At 36.2% G+C, this 16,058-nt stretch overlaps 1 protein-coding gene across 2 annotated transcripts in view; it reads left to right on the plus strand.

Moving 5' to 3' along the window:
* The window catches only part of EPHA3 (EPH receptor A3), a 248,480-nt gene that overhangs the window by 183,672 nt on the left and 48,750 nt on the right, over window positions 1-16,058 (plus strand). Inside the window, exons 6-10 of one of the 2 annotated variants that reach the window (XM_007666623.3) lie at window positions 597-721; window positions 3,098-3,260; window positions 9,736-9,838; window positions 10,342-10,409; window positions 14,427-14,552. In XM_007666623.3, the coding sequence (XP_007664813.1) occupies window positions 597-721; window positions 3,098-3,260; window positions 9,736-9,838; window positions 10,342-10,409; window positions 14,427-14,552 (585 nt within the window). The remainder of the gene's footprint in view (window positions 1-596; window positions 722-3,097; window positions 3,261-9,735; window positions 9,839-10,341; window positions 10,410-14,426; window positions 14,553-16,058) is intronic. The other variant, XM_029082426.1, reaches the window with a different exon arrangement.

Consider the following 16,058-nt stretch of genomic DNA (forward strand, 5'->3'; position numbering starts at 1 on the left):
AGAAGATAAATTTCTTGATTTGGCAATTTATTAGCTACATTACTTTTATTTGTGAGAAATTCACATAAGATACAAATTGGGTGTGTTGTACTGTAAATCTGAATGGTAAAATATATTGAATATTCTTACTCTTACCTTGGAATACCATGGGACTAAAATGAAATGTAATCCAGACCTATTGTATATCTGCATATGAAAATGTTATCAGTGACCTGGAGAATCTGGTAATAATACAGTGTAACATTATAACAAATAGGTAGTCATGTTGTTTTGTCCTTTTTTAATATATCAAATGGATTTCATTGCTTACATTATAGTAGCAGATTGAAAACATCTGCTCTCTTGCCACCGGTCCACCAGTAACAGAAAGTCTCAGCTCATTTTCCTTCAGACCAGCATGCTTCAAGGCATGTGTACCAAGACTATAATCCAGCTGCTGAATCTTGATATTGAGCCAAACCTATACTCCAGAGCCTTTTAAATGGAAACAATAGCTCCTTGCCAAGGATTAGAACCATGATAAACTCCATTTGCTTTTGTCTCTCCTCCTCTGCCTCTTCCCTCTCCCTACCCACCCCTCACACCTCCATTTACAGCTCCATCACCCGTTACTGTAATTAGGAAGGAGCAGACATCCAGGAACAGTGTTTCTCTGTCTTGGCAAGAACCTGAACATCCAAATGGGATCATCTTGGACTACGAGGTCAAGTACTATGAAAAGGTGGGAAGAAAAGGCAAGAAAGGGTTGTTTTCCATATGCCCTCACTCTTACGTAGTGAGCACAATTTCCCTTTAGCCTGAATTTATTTCATGGTAAACTGGCTTCTTTAGGAGGCATGTTAACTCTTTCAAACACTAGGGGACATTTCATACCCTTGCTGCTGTCATTGGGCATAGACCACAGTAGTATATTAAATATGGCCCCTCTTAGTTTGAAAGAGTTAATTTTCTTCCCAAAATGTCAAACTCTATCAAAGTGCAAATTGGAGCCGGAGTTTATTAGTGTTTGTATCTTCTCTGAGGTTATCTTTTGAAATTCAAAGTCAATAACCCTCATTAATACATACTTTTCAGCTAACTCCATAAAACCGATTCAATTAAAAATATATGTTGTATAGTTAAAACCCTTTACATTTGGAAGGAAAGTTTACTATGACTGAATGATTTAGATTGAAAAGCACACTTATTTTTCACTAATAGTATGAAATATTTTTGATTATTGATCATTCATTTGTAAAATAAAGACTATGGTAAGACATAATTTGTAAACAGCATTCATATTTTTCTCATTTGTAAATAATGCACCAAAATTATAAGCAGGTTCTGTTCAGAATGTTGCATCTGACAAAGTTGAATTTACTTGCAGTAGCCTTGTAACCTTAAAAAAGGTGGAGTTAGGCTGTTTGTGTAACAATGTAGAGTGGCAATGATTATGTTAATCCTTTTCCATTACATTGTTAATGCTGTGATTAAGAAGTGCTTCAGAGAGTTTACATGAATAAAAAACTTTGAACTTGTCCATTCATAGATCTGCTAAATGTTTCAGGTGGAAACACTTTGTTGAATTCTAAATGCCCTTTAAAGGATTAGGTATAGTTTTTAGGTCAGTGCGCTAAATGTTCACTTTTCATTTTTTAATGTTTATTTAAACTAATGATTTTGTCATATTATATAAAACTTGAGGGTCTGCATGCCCATGAATTTTTGGGTTTGCTTAAGGTTAATTATTCAGTTACTCAGTTGCAAATCACTGATCATTCCTACGTGAAGCTTGCAGTTTCATCTGTGGCTACTTTAAGGCTGCTTGACCACAGGAGAGGCTGCAGTGGATAATCTTAGTGAATGCAAAGAAGCTTCCAAACAGAGAATAGTTTTCTAGTGCCAAATCAACAAACAGCTTTAATAGTCTCAGTAAAAATATTGAGTGAAATTCCTTGGTGGTCTGAAAGAACTGAGGTATCTACCTCTCCAATCCAAGGAGTATGACTTGTAACAGGATTATTGTTCAGGATAATGATGAGTCCACTTTTACTGCTGATTCTACCTTGTCTTTAACCATCTCCATCCAACTTTCAACATAGGGAATGAGCAAATTTGATCAACTTGGGTAAGGATGACAAAAATCCAAGCATTGTCATGTGTCACTGAAGTATAGAGTGGCTTCAGAAATGGCTTAGAGTAGTTTCTTTGGGAGTTTGGGGAACTTTCAGTATGTATTCACCGCATCTGAACTACAATTCCCTGGACGATTGAAGACATAACCCTCTTCTTTTCCTTTTCCTGTTGTTTCCTTATGGAGGAAGCGATACTACTGCTACTACTACTACTCTACCCTCTCTCTCTTTCCGAGGATGCTTTAAGTATTCTTCTGATAGCGCCACTCACCCCAACCCACGTACACCTCAAAAGGGAGAAGGGAGTAAATTTTTACTTTTTAAATGTTTTTGTAATTCACCCCTTATTCCAACATTAAGAAACTGAGTTCACTTGATTCAAGAAATTTACCCAGCGTTGACTGATATGCAATACCAGAAACAAGACTCAATTCAACAGAGATGAAATTTCTTTCTTGTTGTATTTTGCCATATTAACTCTTAATATCCAAAATAACATGTGTGAAGCTAACAGAAAAAAAAATACCTTCCCCAGCTGTAATTTTTGATCAGTTTTGACCATGATTTAGCTGACAGAGTGATAGGCCATTCTGATTTCCTTCATCAGCGGGAAAACACATTTAGAGTGTTTGAACTTGGTACTGGAGAAAGTCTATTTTTACAGTTCAGTACTAACTTCAGAATTAAGAAATGATGCTGTTTATCAAGCACAAACTCAAAATACCTTGTAAATTGGAGAAGGTCAAACCAGGAGAAAATTTGGGACTGTGTAGAGGATGTGTTTTGGTTTACTCTTTCACAATCACTGTAAAGAACAAAGTAGATCTGTCTTGATTGAACTTTAGTTTAATTATATAGCACTATGATAAGTGGTGTAAGTTTAGCAGAAACACAGGCATCAAATATTCCAAATTTGTGTTCTGCTTGTAATTTGGTGCAGTTGTAAAGATTAGGTTTTAATGATTTTTTTTTTTTACCCAAAGCAGGAGCAAGAGACAAGTTATACAATTTTAAGAGCAAGAGGAACGAATGTTACCATCAGTGGCCTCAAACCTGTTACAATTTATGTATTCCAAATCCGAGCTCGAACAGCAGCTGGTTATGGGACTAACAGCCGCAAGTTTGAGTTTGAAACAAGTCCAGATTGTAGGTATCATTTCAACTGATTTTAAGTGTTTGTGAATGCAATTTTAGGCTGAGTGGTTAATTTCATTCCTGCTCTGGTTTTAGCTAATATGATCCACAAGAACTATTTATGGTCTGTCATTCTTGCTAATATTGTACATCATTTTTTATTTTATCTTTTAATTTAAAACATTCTGCAAAGAATATTAGGATCAATCATAGGGGTTTTTTTCCTCCTCTTTTTCTAACCTATCTCATTCCCATTTCTGGAATTAATATGACCGTGCTAGGTGTTGGAAGCTGGTGCGATAACAGATTTCCAGTGTCATGATAGTCCAGAGTCACTGCATCACCTTGTGAATTTCCTGATCCAGGGGCTCCCAAGTCTTATTTTCACCTCTGTTCCAAATGCTCAGTCCAGGAACAGTTTCAGTGCTGCTGAGTAAGAATTTTCCTGAAACCTGTAGAGAATAAAATCACATGAATTTGCCAACTGTTGGCCAAAGAGTCTATTTGGAGCTCTTTCTACAGAAGTTTAAATGGCAAGTGTTTTGTGAATATAATACTGAGCTAAAGCATTTTTCTTGGGCATACATTTAAGATGTAGTCCCTATTCCTTCCCAGTGAAAAATGTTACACTACATTTTCTAAATTGAGAAATTTGCTCAGCATAAAGGTGATTACTTTGGGACTTTTAGGATTCCCAGACAGTTTAGAACCTAACACTTTTGATGAGGACATGCAGCTTAGATAGAGGAGTTGGCAAAAGTTGTTTAAGTGGTAAATGTTATTAGAGCATTTTCTTTGAGAAAATTCACTTGCAATTAAACGTCTCTTCTGGATATTGCACAAAGTAGGTTATATTCTTAACTAGAGTTAATCTAAAATAAAGTAGTTAATAACAAAATACAAATTAATTTCTCTATCCTTAATTCCTTACAAAAGGCAAAATGAAATGTTCTGCTGTTCTCTATTACATTTATATTATTGACTTTTTAGTCAGCCAATTTTTATTTCCCTGGTCTTCAATGTTTGCAGTTTTTTTATTAAATGATTTTAATTGCTTTGATTAAGATGATTGGCCCTCAGGCCCTACAGAACTAATTTGATGGCTACATGTACTTAATCTTCAGTTAATCGTATTTATCGATCATGTACTACTGTGTGCAGAGCACTCTATCTATTAAGCACTTGGAAGAGTACAGTATAACAGAGTTGGTAGATGTTCCCTACCCATAATGAGTTTAGTCTAGATACAGACATTAATATAAATAAATACATTATAGACACACAAACACACACGCACATACATAAGTGCTGTGGGACTAAGGGAAGGTTGCAAATCCAAGTGCATGGGTGATACAAAAGAGAGTAGGAGAAGATAAAATGAAGGCTTATTCAGGAAAGTCCTCTTGGAGGAGATATGCTTTTAATAAGGGTTTGAAGGTAGAGAAAGTGATGGTCTGTCGGATATGAAGAGGGAGGGTATTTCACACCAAAGACAGGACTTGGGTGAGGGGTTCATAAGATCTAGGTACAGTGAGGAGGTTGGCATTAGAGGAGCGAAGTGTATGGGCTGGGTTATAGTAGGAAATCAGGGAGGTAAAGTAGGAAGGAGTTCTGTTTGAAGCAGAGATGGGTGGGCACTGGAGGTTCTTGAGGAGTGGAGAAACATGGATTAAATGCTTTTGTAGAAAAATGATATGGGCAGCAGAATGAAGTATAGACTGGGATGCGGAGAGACACTCTCTATGCTCTCCATAACAAAAGAGCATACAGGTGATGGTTGAAGCCACGGGAGAGAATGAGTTCTTCAAAGAAGTGGGTATAAATGGAGAATACATGGAGACAAGAAATGAGCCTTGAAGGACTCTCACAGTTAGGGGGTGGGAGGCAGAGGAGGAGCCCTCTATCAAAACTCTATGATAATAATGTCAATAATAGTATTTATTAAGCATTTATTATGAGCCGAGATTGTAAAAAGTGTTGATTAGATACAATTGATCATACTGGACCTTGTCCCTGACCTATTGAGACTCAAGAGAATAGGAGAACAGATATTGTATTGCCATTTTACACTTGAGAAAACTGAGGCAGAGAGAAACAAGTTCCCAAGATCACCCAACAGGATAATGGCATAGCTAGGACTAGAACTTGACTCCAAGACCCATACTCTTTCCACTATGCCACTGCCTCTGTATTTATGGAAGGCATATACTCCCCCTTAAAAATATTGGCACTCCTCTCAAACCATCATTTTTTAAGATTTTTGGAAACAAAATAAATTTTCCTGCATTAGGAAAGGGTTGCTGTTCTATATGTTAAAGAAGATAATGTACTCTTTTTTTTCAGAACCAGAGTTCTTCCCTGACAAATTCTTTCCAATCAGCCTCCCATGATGAAATGCCTGTATTTCTGGGGAAATCATTGTCAGATGGTATTCATTTGATACTAGATTGCTGAGTTGCAATGTTAAAACCAAAAGCCCTATAGAAATAAGTTGCTAAAGAAGTTAAATTTTGTAAAATACTGTGGCAATATAATCCAATTTCTGTGTAAGATAGCTGTTTTTAGTCTAGTAATTTGAAACTATAGAAAAAGAGCAGTTATCCATCATATATAGATATATTTAATCTTCAAAATAATTTCTTAGCACTTATGTTTGAGTTGAAAAATAAATAATCAATTGCCAGAATAAAGTTCCACAAATTTTAGCCCAACTTCTTGTCTAGACAGTCAGAGAAATGAAGCATTTTTTTAAAAAAAATGAATACTCCATGCGTAAAACAAGTGAAAAAGAAGCAAGAAGACCCATCTTGCTCAGTATGTCCCCAACTAGTATTTAATCCTGATTAACCTGATGTGGATAGGAATTTGCAACAGGAAAAAAAAATTACAAATTTCCAATGTAATTCAAGATCATGCCACAGATATTGCCTTGGTTAATTTTACTTCTGAGATACTAATATAGCTTGAATGTCTGAGGTTTAAGAAATCTACTGTTTAAAGTATACAGTATCATAAAAAATAAACAATAAGATTTAGCTACACCAGCTAAATTGTTTTATACTTGGGATGTTGGATTTTGAGGGAGGAATGGAGACAGAGGGCATGGGAAGTAGTTTTTTTCAATTTGTAATTTAAAAAATTTTATAATTGAGTGGCTTGTCTTTAACCCTGTAAAGAATGAAGATATTGGTCCTACAGTTGTGAAAATACAAATGAAAGGAAAGTTTTTTGGTATGATAATACCAAAAACAAAGAAATAAATCTCTTCAGTGGACAAATATCAATTTTAAATACCTCTCCAAATAGTTCTTAGAATGATTCAGGGTACCCATATATTAACTACAGTACAGCATGCCTCTTACACTTACAAAAGATAGAGCAGAAGAATTTTATGTGGCAATTTTTAAATTGACATCAGATTATATTAGGTAGAGGTAATGAATTTTTTAATGTTGGATTTATTCATTATGTTGAATTCACCATTCAGAAAACAATTTGATAAGCAATTCAATTACCTAAAATTGCACTCAATTTTGACAAACCACGTTTTCACTAAGCATTTTGGCTAGAATGCTGTTGGAGAATTAGGAAATAGTAAGTTCGCCAATATGAACCATGTTTGATTCAACACACCACAGTTCTCATCACAGCTTTCATCCCCATTTTATATTCCCTCCTTGCTGCCTCAACCATGCACTTAGCTCCATCCTAAGCATTTATGTTCTCACCCTAATTCCACTGCCACAGCAATTATGTAAATATCCTTATATTTGGTTGCTTCTCTTACCCGTAATTTATTTTATTATCTGTCTCTCCCACTAGACTAGAGCACGGATCTTATATACCAATTGTATTTTATTTTACCAAGCTCTTAGTACAGTACTTTTCACACAGAAGTGCTGAATAAATACCATTGCTTGACTGATAGGTTGACTACAGCATCAGAAGGAATGGTTTGTGTCTCTGCATGCATGCTCCATCAGAATGGATGAGTTTTCTCTAGCTCAGGTTTTTCGAAGGATGGCATCCACCACATTGTAGAAAAACTGGGTGTTCCCATGAAAGAAAAGAAATTAAGGTAACCCCCAAAATAGGATGTCTTTCAATCAGTCAATCAATCAATTGTATTTATTGAGTGCTCACTGTGTCAACAAATGAAATTCATGAAGTCTTGAAAGCTAATCTCTGGAGTCTGTATGAAATACATAGATAAATTAATATATTAAGTTGTATCTACCCCAGTGCTTAGAACAGTACTTGGCATGTAATAAGTGTTTTATAAATACCATAAAAAAGTGCAGAATTGAGATAGAACCTATAAGGAATCAGAATGTATGTTTATTTTAAAAGATGTGTTGTTCCAAAGTCCATTTTAGAACCATACCACTTCATGTGATCAAGCCAAAGCCACTTTCAATACATGGTATTTTCCTTAAATATATTGAATATGTTCAGAGGATTGCCTAGTATCTGAGTGATAATAAAAACAAACTCTGTAGCCCCGTACTGGTTCTGACATCTGAAGTCTCATATCACCATTCATTCATTCATTCAGTTGTATTTATTGAGCACTTACTGGGTTCAGAGTACTGTACTAAACGCTTGGAAAGTACAATTTAGCAACAGATAGAGACAACCCCTTACCAACAACAAGTAAACAATCTAGAAGGGGGAGACAGACAACAAAACAAAACAAGTAGACAGGCAGCAAAACAAGTAGAGAGGCAATGCAACCTAAACTTATGTTTCTATGTTAAGGAGTTCAGGGCCTGCTCAGAAATTGGCAAGTATGTATAAATGATAAACATAGACAAGCTACTGAAAATTAAAGTTTATTAATTGATTAGAAATATTCATCTTCTAACCTATCACAATACAAGCATCAGTCAAATTTTTATATACTATTAAGAAAAAAATCTACTGTTTATAAGACAGGCTCCAAAGGGTCCTACCTTTTGAACTGATACAGTGCTTAAAACAGTGCTTGGCACATAGTAAGTGCTTAACAAATATTATAATTTTTAAATTAATTTTTTCCAGCCCTGTAGTAGAATTGGTAGTATTTGTTATTGGCAATATTTGCTTTTATGTCACAATTTTTAGCTGAAAAGTTAGGTACCACAAAGTAGGTACTCTGGTCTTTATTCCTGAGCACAGGAATTTTTGCAGCATGAGAATATTTTTTTTCCCTACTTTAGGCTCTTCACATTCTCCCAGACAGTTCAATATGCCTTCCAGTTTCTGCCAAGCATCCTGTTTTCTCTCAGACCTGAACCTGACTCCTCATACCCCACCTACCCTTCTCAGTTCAGATGCAGGGACCAAGGATCCATTTTTCTCAAAGATCTGCCTGACAATTATCTGTTCCCCTGCAGTCCACCTCAAGTTTCTCAAAATTTAAAAAGATGTAAAAAAGTAGTATAAGAAAAAAAATTGAGGTTTATCAGTCAACTCCTATAGGAGAGAAACCCTATTATGAGGAGTTATTAAAAAGCTGGTCTCAGCAACAAAACATAGGGGCACAAAAGCCTGCACAGAATAGAGATCTGAAAAAAAAATTACGGTCATCTACTTAGGACTTCTTCCCAAATATTTTATTAAGGTTTAATCAAATAAATGGCTTCTCAGGACTATTAACCTGAAAATGGAAAGGAAATTTCCCAATTCACTCCTTCTTTTAGTGGCCCAAATTTTGACCACTATTCTGAACCAAGAAGTTAATCTTTTGAGACATTTTATTTTCTTTAATGTTTGTTTTGTAACAGATTGCCTTTGAAACAAGAAATAAAGCTTCTTTAAAGGTGTGACAATCAGTCTGAGCAGATGTTTCCCTAGCCAGTAGTTGCTATAAATTTATAATTTGCTTGCTTGATGCAATTGGTTAGGTTTCATTTAAAGACAACAGGACTTGTGGGTACACACTTTAGCTAGTCAAATCGACAAGATAATGATTTGAGTAGTTTCTACCTTAATACATTTCCTATTCTTCTTTGTTCTAGACTAAAAGGTCCTTTAGGGTAGGGATCATGTCTACCAACTCTGTTGTACTCTCCCAAGTACTGAACTGAACTTAACAACCACTCAAGAAATGCCACTGATTGATTATTTTTAAAATTATGTTTTCCTGCAGCCCTTTCATGATTTCTGGTTGGTCTCCAGTTCACCTGATCTTTTACTTTGAATGTCAAGCTTAAGGAACATTATATTCACTGATTTTTCTTCTGACAAAACTCGAGAATATCATTTTGTGGCAATTTAGAAATGCTTGTAGACAAAACAAAAAGAAAAGTCCCCCAGGCACGTTTTCTCCTCTTTTATTCATTTTGAGTGAAGAATTACTTTTTTAACTTGAAATTGCTCATTGAGTCATTTTTGGGTTAAGCAAAAGCAGAATAAAGATGACCATTAATTCCCCATATGGGTGTCAGTTATGATCTGTAAATGCTGCTTATAAACATATATGTATATATATATTTTTACCTTACAGCTTTCTCCATTTCCAGTGAAAATAGCCAAGTTGTAATGATTGCCATTTCGTCTGCAGTAGCTATTATTCTTCTTACTGTCGTGGTGTACATACTGATTGGGAGGTGAGTTTATCACCTGCTTTGGGATTCTTCCATTTCTCAGCTGCCATGGGAGCTGGATGAGTGTGGTCATTCAAATGTTTTTTGGCAGCAGAGTCACTGGATTTTGCTGTCAGTTGCTTTCACTCTCTTGCAGAACCCCCTCAAACATTCTCCAGAAAGCTGCTGCAATATTGCACATATAAAATGAGTCCCAACAATTGCAGACCCCAATCTTACAGTAGTTGTTAAATATTCTATAAACACATTCTAGGGCAATTGTAAAACTAAACTGGGGCAGAGGAAAAAAAAAAAAAACAAATCCTCTCATTAGTTGGTTTTCCAAGGTCCCCTGAGATAGACGTTTTCTGGTATGGAGTACAGAAAATGTAAACGTCATTAAACTTTCACTAAAGCATTTAATGGCATAGAGAAAATACTTTATTCTCATGCTTTTTGCCCAGGCTGTTTTGTGATGTTTAAACATCCCTTTTCCAATGTTCTCCTCTCCCCTGTCTTTTTCTTAGATTTTGCGGATATAACAAATCAAAACCCAATACAGATGAGAAGAGGCTTCATTTTGGAAACGGACACTGTAAGTTTCCAAATACTTTAACGTTACTTTTTAATTCTTCATACAAAAAATAAGGTCAGTAGGAAAATTGAAGCAATTTCACCTTGTAGGAAGAGGGAGGTTTAGCTCTCTGTATAAAGTAATTTTCATGTCAGCTTGAAACCTACACATTTAAAGTGAATGAGAACTGTGTGTTGTGTTGTAATCAAAGAATGCACGGAAGTAGTACTAAATGGAGCTGGCTATGCGTTGCTTGAATACAGAGCATAACTTCAACTTCCTTATTACCCACTCTTAGCTGAAATGTAAGCGGCAGCATGTTTTCTGAGTTCAAAACAAATATAAAAGGACAATGTCTGGGTAATGTCTAACTCCCCTTTGCCAGTCAAGCAGGAGGAAGCCTTCAGATATGCTGTTTTATTGTGGAGTCACTCGATAGCCAGTTGGTAGCTAAGCCTATGAAATCTTTCCCATTTTTAATCCCTACTTTTTTTTTTTTAGTCTCATCTAATTTCCTCTCAAGAGCAAGCTTTGGGAGAACAAAGTGCCTAATTTCATATCAGACTACTTTCTGTTTTTTGGTTTGTTTTGTGAAACAAGTCAAGCCAGCTGTTTTTGACAGTAAACACTATTCACCTTTCAAAACCACAACTTGGTAAAGTAGCGACTGAAAATCAGCCTCCATTTTAAAATCTGAGATGTTTTGTTCATGAAGTGACAATGAGAACTAGCTCCTAGGGTAGGATTTACAATTCTATCAAAACATTAACATCTAGTTAAAACACATGCTTCTTCTTTACCTGTGCTTTCCATAAAAATGTTTTTCATGTTCAAGTGACACTAGGGATATCTGTTGGAGGAAACTCTAGGTACTTCAGTGTTGGCTGCATCTTGAATGAAAACTGGATAAGTTGCTAAGGTGAAGTATAGGTGTGGTAAGTAGGAGAAAGAGCAATTTCAAATATAACTGCTGTGGGAGAGAAGTGGTGCCACTCACCATAATCCAGCTCTGTACACAGTAAGCGCTCAATAAATATGATTGAATGAATAACTCTTCTCTGGCTATATTCCTCCCCCCTCTTGTTGCTCAACCATCAAGAGTACAGTACTCTGCCACAGTTAACAAACTGGAAATAAACAGCCCAATAGTTGCATGTGCCCTTAATCAATAAAATTTTCATCATTCAGAGTTAATTAGATTATTCAATAAAAGTGGCCATAAAATAGTGTCATGGATGAGTTACAGGCCAGTGTTTGTTTTCTCTCCATATCCAACACAGTGTCAGGTCACCATTTGTAAATTAGTACACTTAAATTCCTGCAGATTAGTTGCTTTTAATTTGAACTGGATATTCAATTCTAAATACCATTTTTAGGACAGTACCAAGCTGACCCTGTACATTTTATGAGAATCATAAGACTCCTGAGTTTGGAGCTTTGATAAATTTTCTGTGAACAGCTTCAAGATGGGTTACAGTATTGTACAGACATATTAGAGTTGTCATTATTTGTGGTGGTGGTTGTTGCAACTTTATTTCCTTTCAATTTCTCAATGTCCTTGTGAGACCAAAAAAAGAGAAGCAGCGTGGCGCAGTGGAAAGAGCACGGGCTTTGGAGTCAGGGCTCATGAATTCGAATCCCAGCTCTGCCACTTGTCAGCTGTGTGACTGTGGGCAAGTCACTTAACTTCTCTGTGCCTCAGTTCCTTCATCTGTAAAATGAGGATTAAGACTGTCAGCCCCACATGGGACAACCTGATTCCCCTATGTCTACCCCAGCGCTTAGAACAGTGCTCTGCACATAGTAAGCGCTTAACAAATACCAACATTATTATTTTAAAAAATGTACTTTATCCTAACTGCAGGAGGATAAAGTAACTTGGATGCCTGTTGTAAACTTTCTGCATCTTAAATAGAGCAGCTGGTTTATTTCAGTTGGTTCGTTCTGTATTACTTAAAAAAGCTCCAGCTATGAACTGTTCCCTCCAGCCTTATTACAAAACCTATAATATTGCTTCAAAGGAACAGAAATATGTTTCACCTCCTCAGATCCTATCCTCTTGCCCTTTTTGTCTGGTTCTTTTTTACTTTTTGTTACCCTCAGGGCAACTCCTGCTGGTAAAATGGAAAGGTAAATGATTGTGTTTGCACAGAATGAGCTGTAAAGTAGTGCAGCTTAACACATGTGCATGTGTTTATTATCTGTTTTTCATGACAGAACTCAGTTATTATATATGCTTGCCCTTAATTATTGGTGTGAAGGGATTAAGCTCTTTGCAGTCCTGATCACCTGATCTCTGGGACCTCGACAGTCAGCTTTAAAATTCAGCAGTCAAGCTCCCACAGTGAACAGGCCTTTTCTTTTTTAGAGTGTATGTTATTTTTTTCCGCAGGTAGGAAGTGGAGGCCTGTGACTTACATTGAGTGTGGATGGAAAATCCATTTACAAGATTTTTTTAATGAACACAGTATATGGCCAATTACTTTTTTTGTTTTTATTTGGGAATGATACTTTAATCATTGGACTGTTTAATAATGCACATATTCTTCTATGCTGTCCTTATGCTCTTAAAAAAAAGATCTTTAAAAGCTGACTCTTGTTGTGCAATATTTTGAGGCAATTATCTTGGGAATTCATTTTGTAATTCTCCCTGTAAATTCTGATGCCAGTAAATCTCCATATAATAGTTTTTTATGATCTACAATAAAAACATTTATGATTGTCTATTAAAAGAATGCCTTGATCTACCTGAAGTTTGAGAATGCAACGTATACCTTCTTAGTTACAAAGGCTAATTTTCTTTTGCTTAACTTCACTAAATACATGGAAAATTATATCAGAGGTCAGCATAGTCCTTTAGTCCCATAGGCTAAAGGTGAAGGAACTAGGAATGCGGTTCAGCATCCTGTTAGTCTGTGTTCAGAGTGACCCCAAAGACTGGCGGCTGCAAGAAAACCTGTACTATATCTTTGTTTCTGGCTAAACTTAGTTATTGTTGTTGTTCCTACCCCTAGACAACAACCAAGAGTTTCTTCAAGTGAGACTATTCCCACTGTTTCTCACCTTCTTCCATCTCCCTCAGAAGGGAATTCCTCTTCCATCCTTCACATTTGGAGGACAGAAATTTCACCTAGAGGTGTTTTGTAGTGACCTGTGCATTTGTTTGAAGACCTCTTTTAATTCCGACCTAGATTTTTTTATATATAAATAAGGAAATAACATATTTTATATTATTAGCTGAAAAGGTTCCACCTCAGATGTCAGATTTATTCTTGAAAGTATTTCTACTGAAATGAATGCTTCATTGCAATTGTGATTCATAGTAAATATGCACTATGCTGTGTTTGGAACACTAGCTCCTGGAAGGAATGCCTGTGAATACATTTATAGTTGGACTTTTTTAATTCATAAAAAAGACTAGAACTTTGTTGCTAGCATGACATGAGTAGATTTAATCTGCCAATTCAGAATTTTTTAAAAAGGAATTCATACTTATACAGGTAGTTCCAGGCAGGTAGACTGGACTGTGGTTGTGTAGTAAGTGTTGAACATTGCATTGTCACATTCTGTAACTAATTCAGTGTTTTATTTTTAATGCTGTACCAGGTTCTTTTTTTTTTTTTAGGGCAGGTACTTTCCTCACTTTTGGAATTAAGGAATGGAGGCACAAATTCACAGTGACTTCCTTGGATCAGGGCAGTACTGGAAATCAAGCCTGAGGCTCTAAGCTTGCATTTCTGTGCCCTGTTCCCAACCTTCCAGTGTTTCTAAGCCTTCCTGATATAATTGGGATGCAGGGTTGGGGGATGGGATATGTGTTTTGTGTGTGTGTGTGTGTGTCTGTGTGCGTATACATGTGTGCACACATGCAAATCAGGGAATGAAAAATTAGAAAAGAAGCTTAGGTCAGTATTTTCTGTTCTGCCCTTCTATTTCCATTACTATTAATCTTCTTGACCTCTGTTCCTGGCTCGTTAAATAGCTATTCTAGAAGCTGTCATCGCTGCCAAATAAAACATTTGTTTGTTCCTTCAACAGTAAAACTTCCAGGCCTCAGAACTTACATAGATCCACATACCTATGAAGACCCTAACCAAGCCGTTCATGAATTTGCCAAGGAATTGGATGCTACAACTATATCAATTGACAAAGTTGTCGGAGCAGGTAATTATTTTATAACAGCTTCAGTACAAAGGGGAAACCCGATTCTTGATCTAATGTTATATATTAACAACCAGTTCATTTCTGGGATCTAAAATGTTATCTGGGAACAATAGGGCTGCTCAGCAGAATCCAGTACTATGTCAACAATTTTTCTGATTATCATGGACACTAATCAATCAATTGTAATTGTTGAGTGACTAATATGAACAGAACAAAGTACAAAGCACTTGGGTGAGTAAAATCTAAGTAGACAGAGAAATCCCTGCTAGGGTGGCCAATTGTTCAGTTTTGAACCAGGCAGTTTGATTCTCAACTGATTTGTCCCCACTTTCCAGTTTCAATATGGAATTGGTGGCTTTTATAGTCCTTTTGGGGGAGCATTCATTCATTTAATCAAATTTATTGAGTGCTTACTGTATGCAGAGCACTGTACTAAACACTTGGGAGAGTACAATATAAAAATAAACGGCCACATTCCTTACCCACAGTGAGCTTACAGGCTGGAGGGGAACACAAAGGAACACGTTGATCTGGAAAAGAATATGAAGGCTCTTGAGAAAATGGAAGGAGATTCAAAGGCCTATCCAGAAAAGTATTCTTGGTTGGTGAAAAATCTTCATATTTCCAGAAAATAGTATGAATTACCGAGAAGCAGTGCAGCCTAATGGATAGAGAATGGTCCTGGGAGTTAGGGTTCTAATTTCAGCACCACCACTTGTCTGCTTTGTGACCTTGGGCAAGACATTTCATTTCTCTGTGCCTCAGTTACCTCATCTGTAAAATGGAGATTAAGACATTGATCCCCAAATGGATGTGGACTCTGTCCAGCTTGATTAGCTTGTATCTACCCAGGTCTTAGTACGATGGCTGACACTTAGTAAGTGCTTAACAAATACCTAAAAAAAATGACATTCCAGATGTTTCAGACCTAGTGTTTACATATGTAATCAGTCAGTGGTATTTATTGAGCACTTACTGGGTACAGAGCACTGTACCAGGTGCTTGGGAAAGTACAAGAGAGTAAATAGAAGTGACCCTTACCCACAAGGAGCTTGCAGTCTATGACAAAACCTTTCATCATGTGCATTTTCTTTTTGGAGAGTGATGAGATGGAAAAGCTATAATTATAATTGAATACCTAAACTGTAGGAAATAAAAATACTTTTGTTCTCAGGTATCACACCGTTACAGGTGACTTTTCTTTTCTTCTGAAATTTACACACAGCTGAGTCTGAAGGTCCTCCAAGTTAGGTAAGGATGTTATTCCTTATAAAGGTCTGAAGCAAAAACTCTAAAAATAAACTGGAATGAAATATTTTCAAAAGTATTCCAAAAATTAACAGTGACTGACCGTCCTCAGACAATCCTGACATTGTGTCACAAACTCTTATTGGCATGATCTGCTTCTAGAGCAACAAATTCATTCTGTTTTAGAGTTCCTGGTTACTCTATATAGTTTCCTAACTGGATGAATGTGCTCTTAGTTTCCAGAATGAACTAGTCCAT

Source organism: Ornithorhynchus anatinus, chromosome 17, assembly GCF_004115215.2.
Source record: "Ornithorhynchus anatinus isolate Pmale09 chromosome 17, mOrnAna1.pri.v4, whole genome shotgun sequence".
NCBI lineage: Eukaryota > Metazoa > Chordata > Mammalia > Monotremata > Ornithorhynchidae > Ornithorhynchus > Ornithorhynchus anatinus.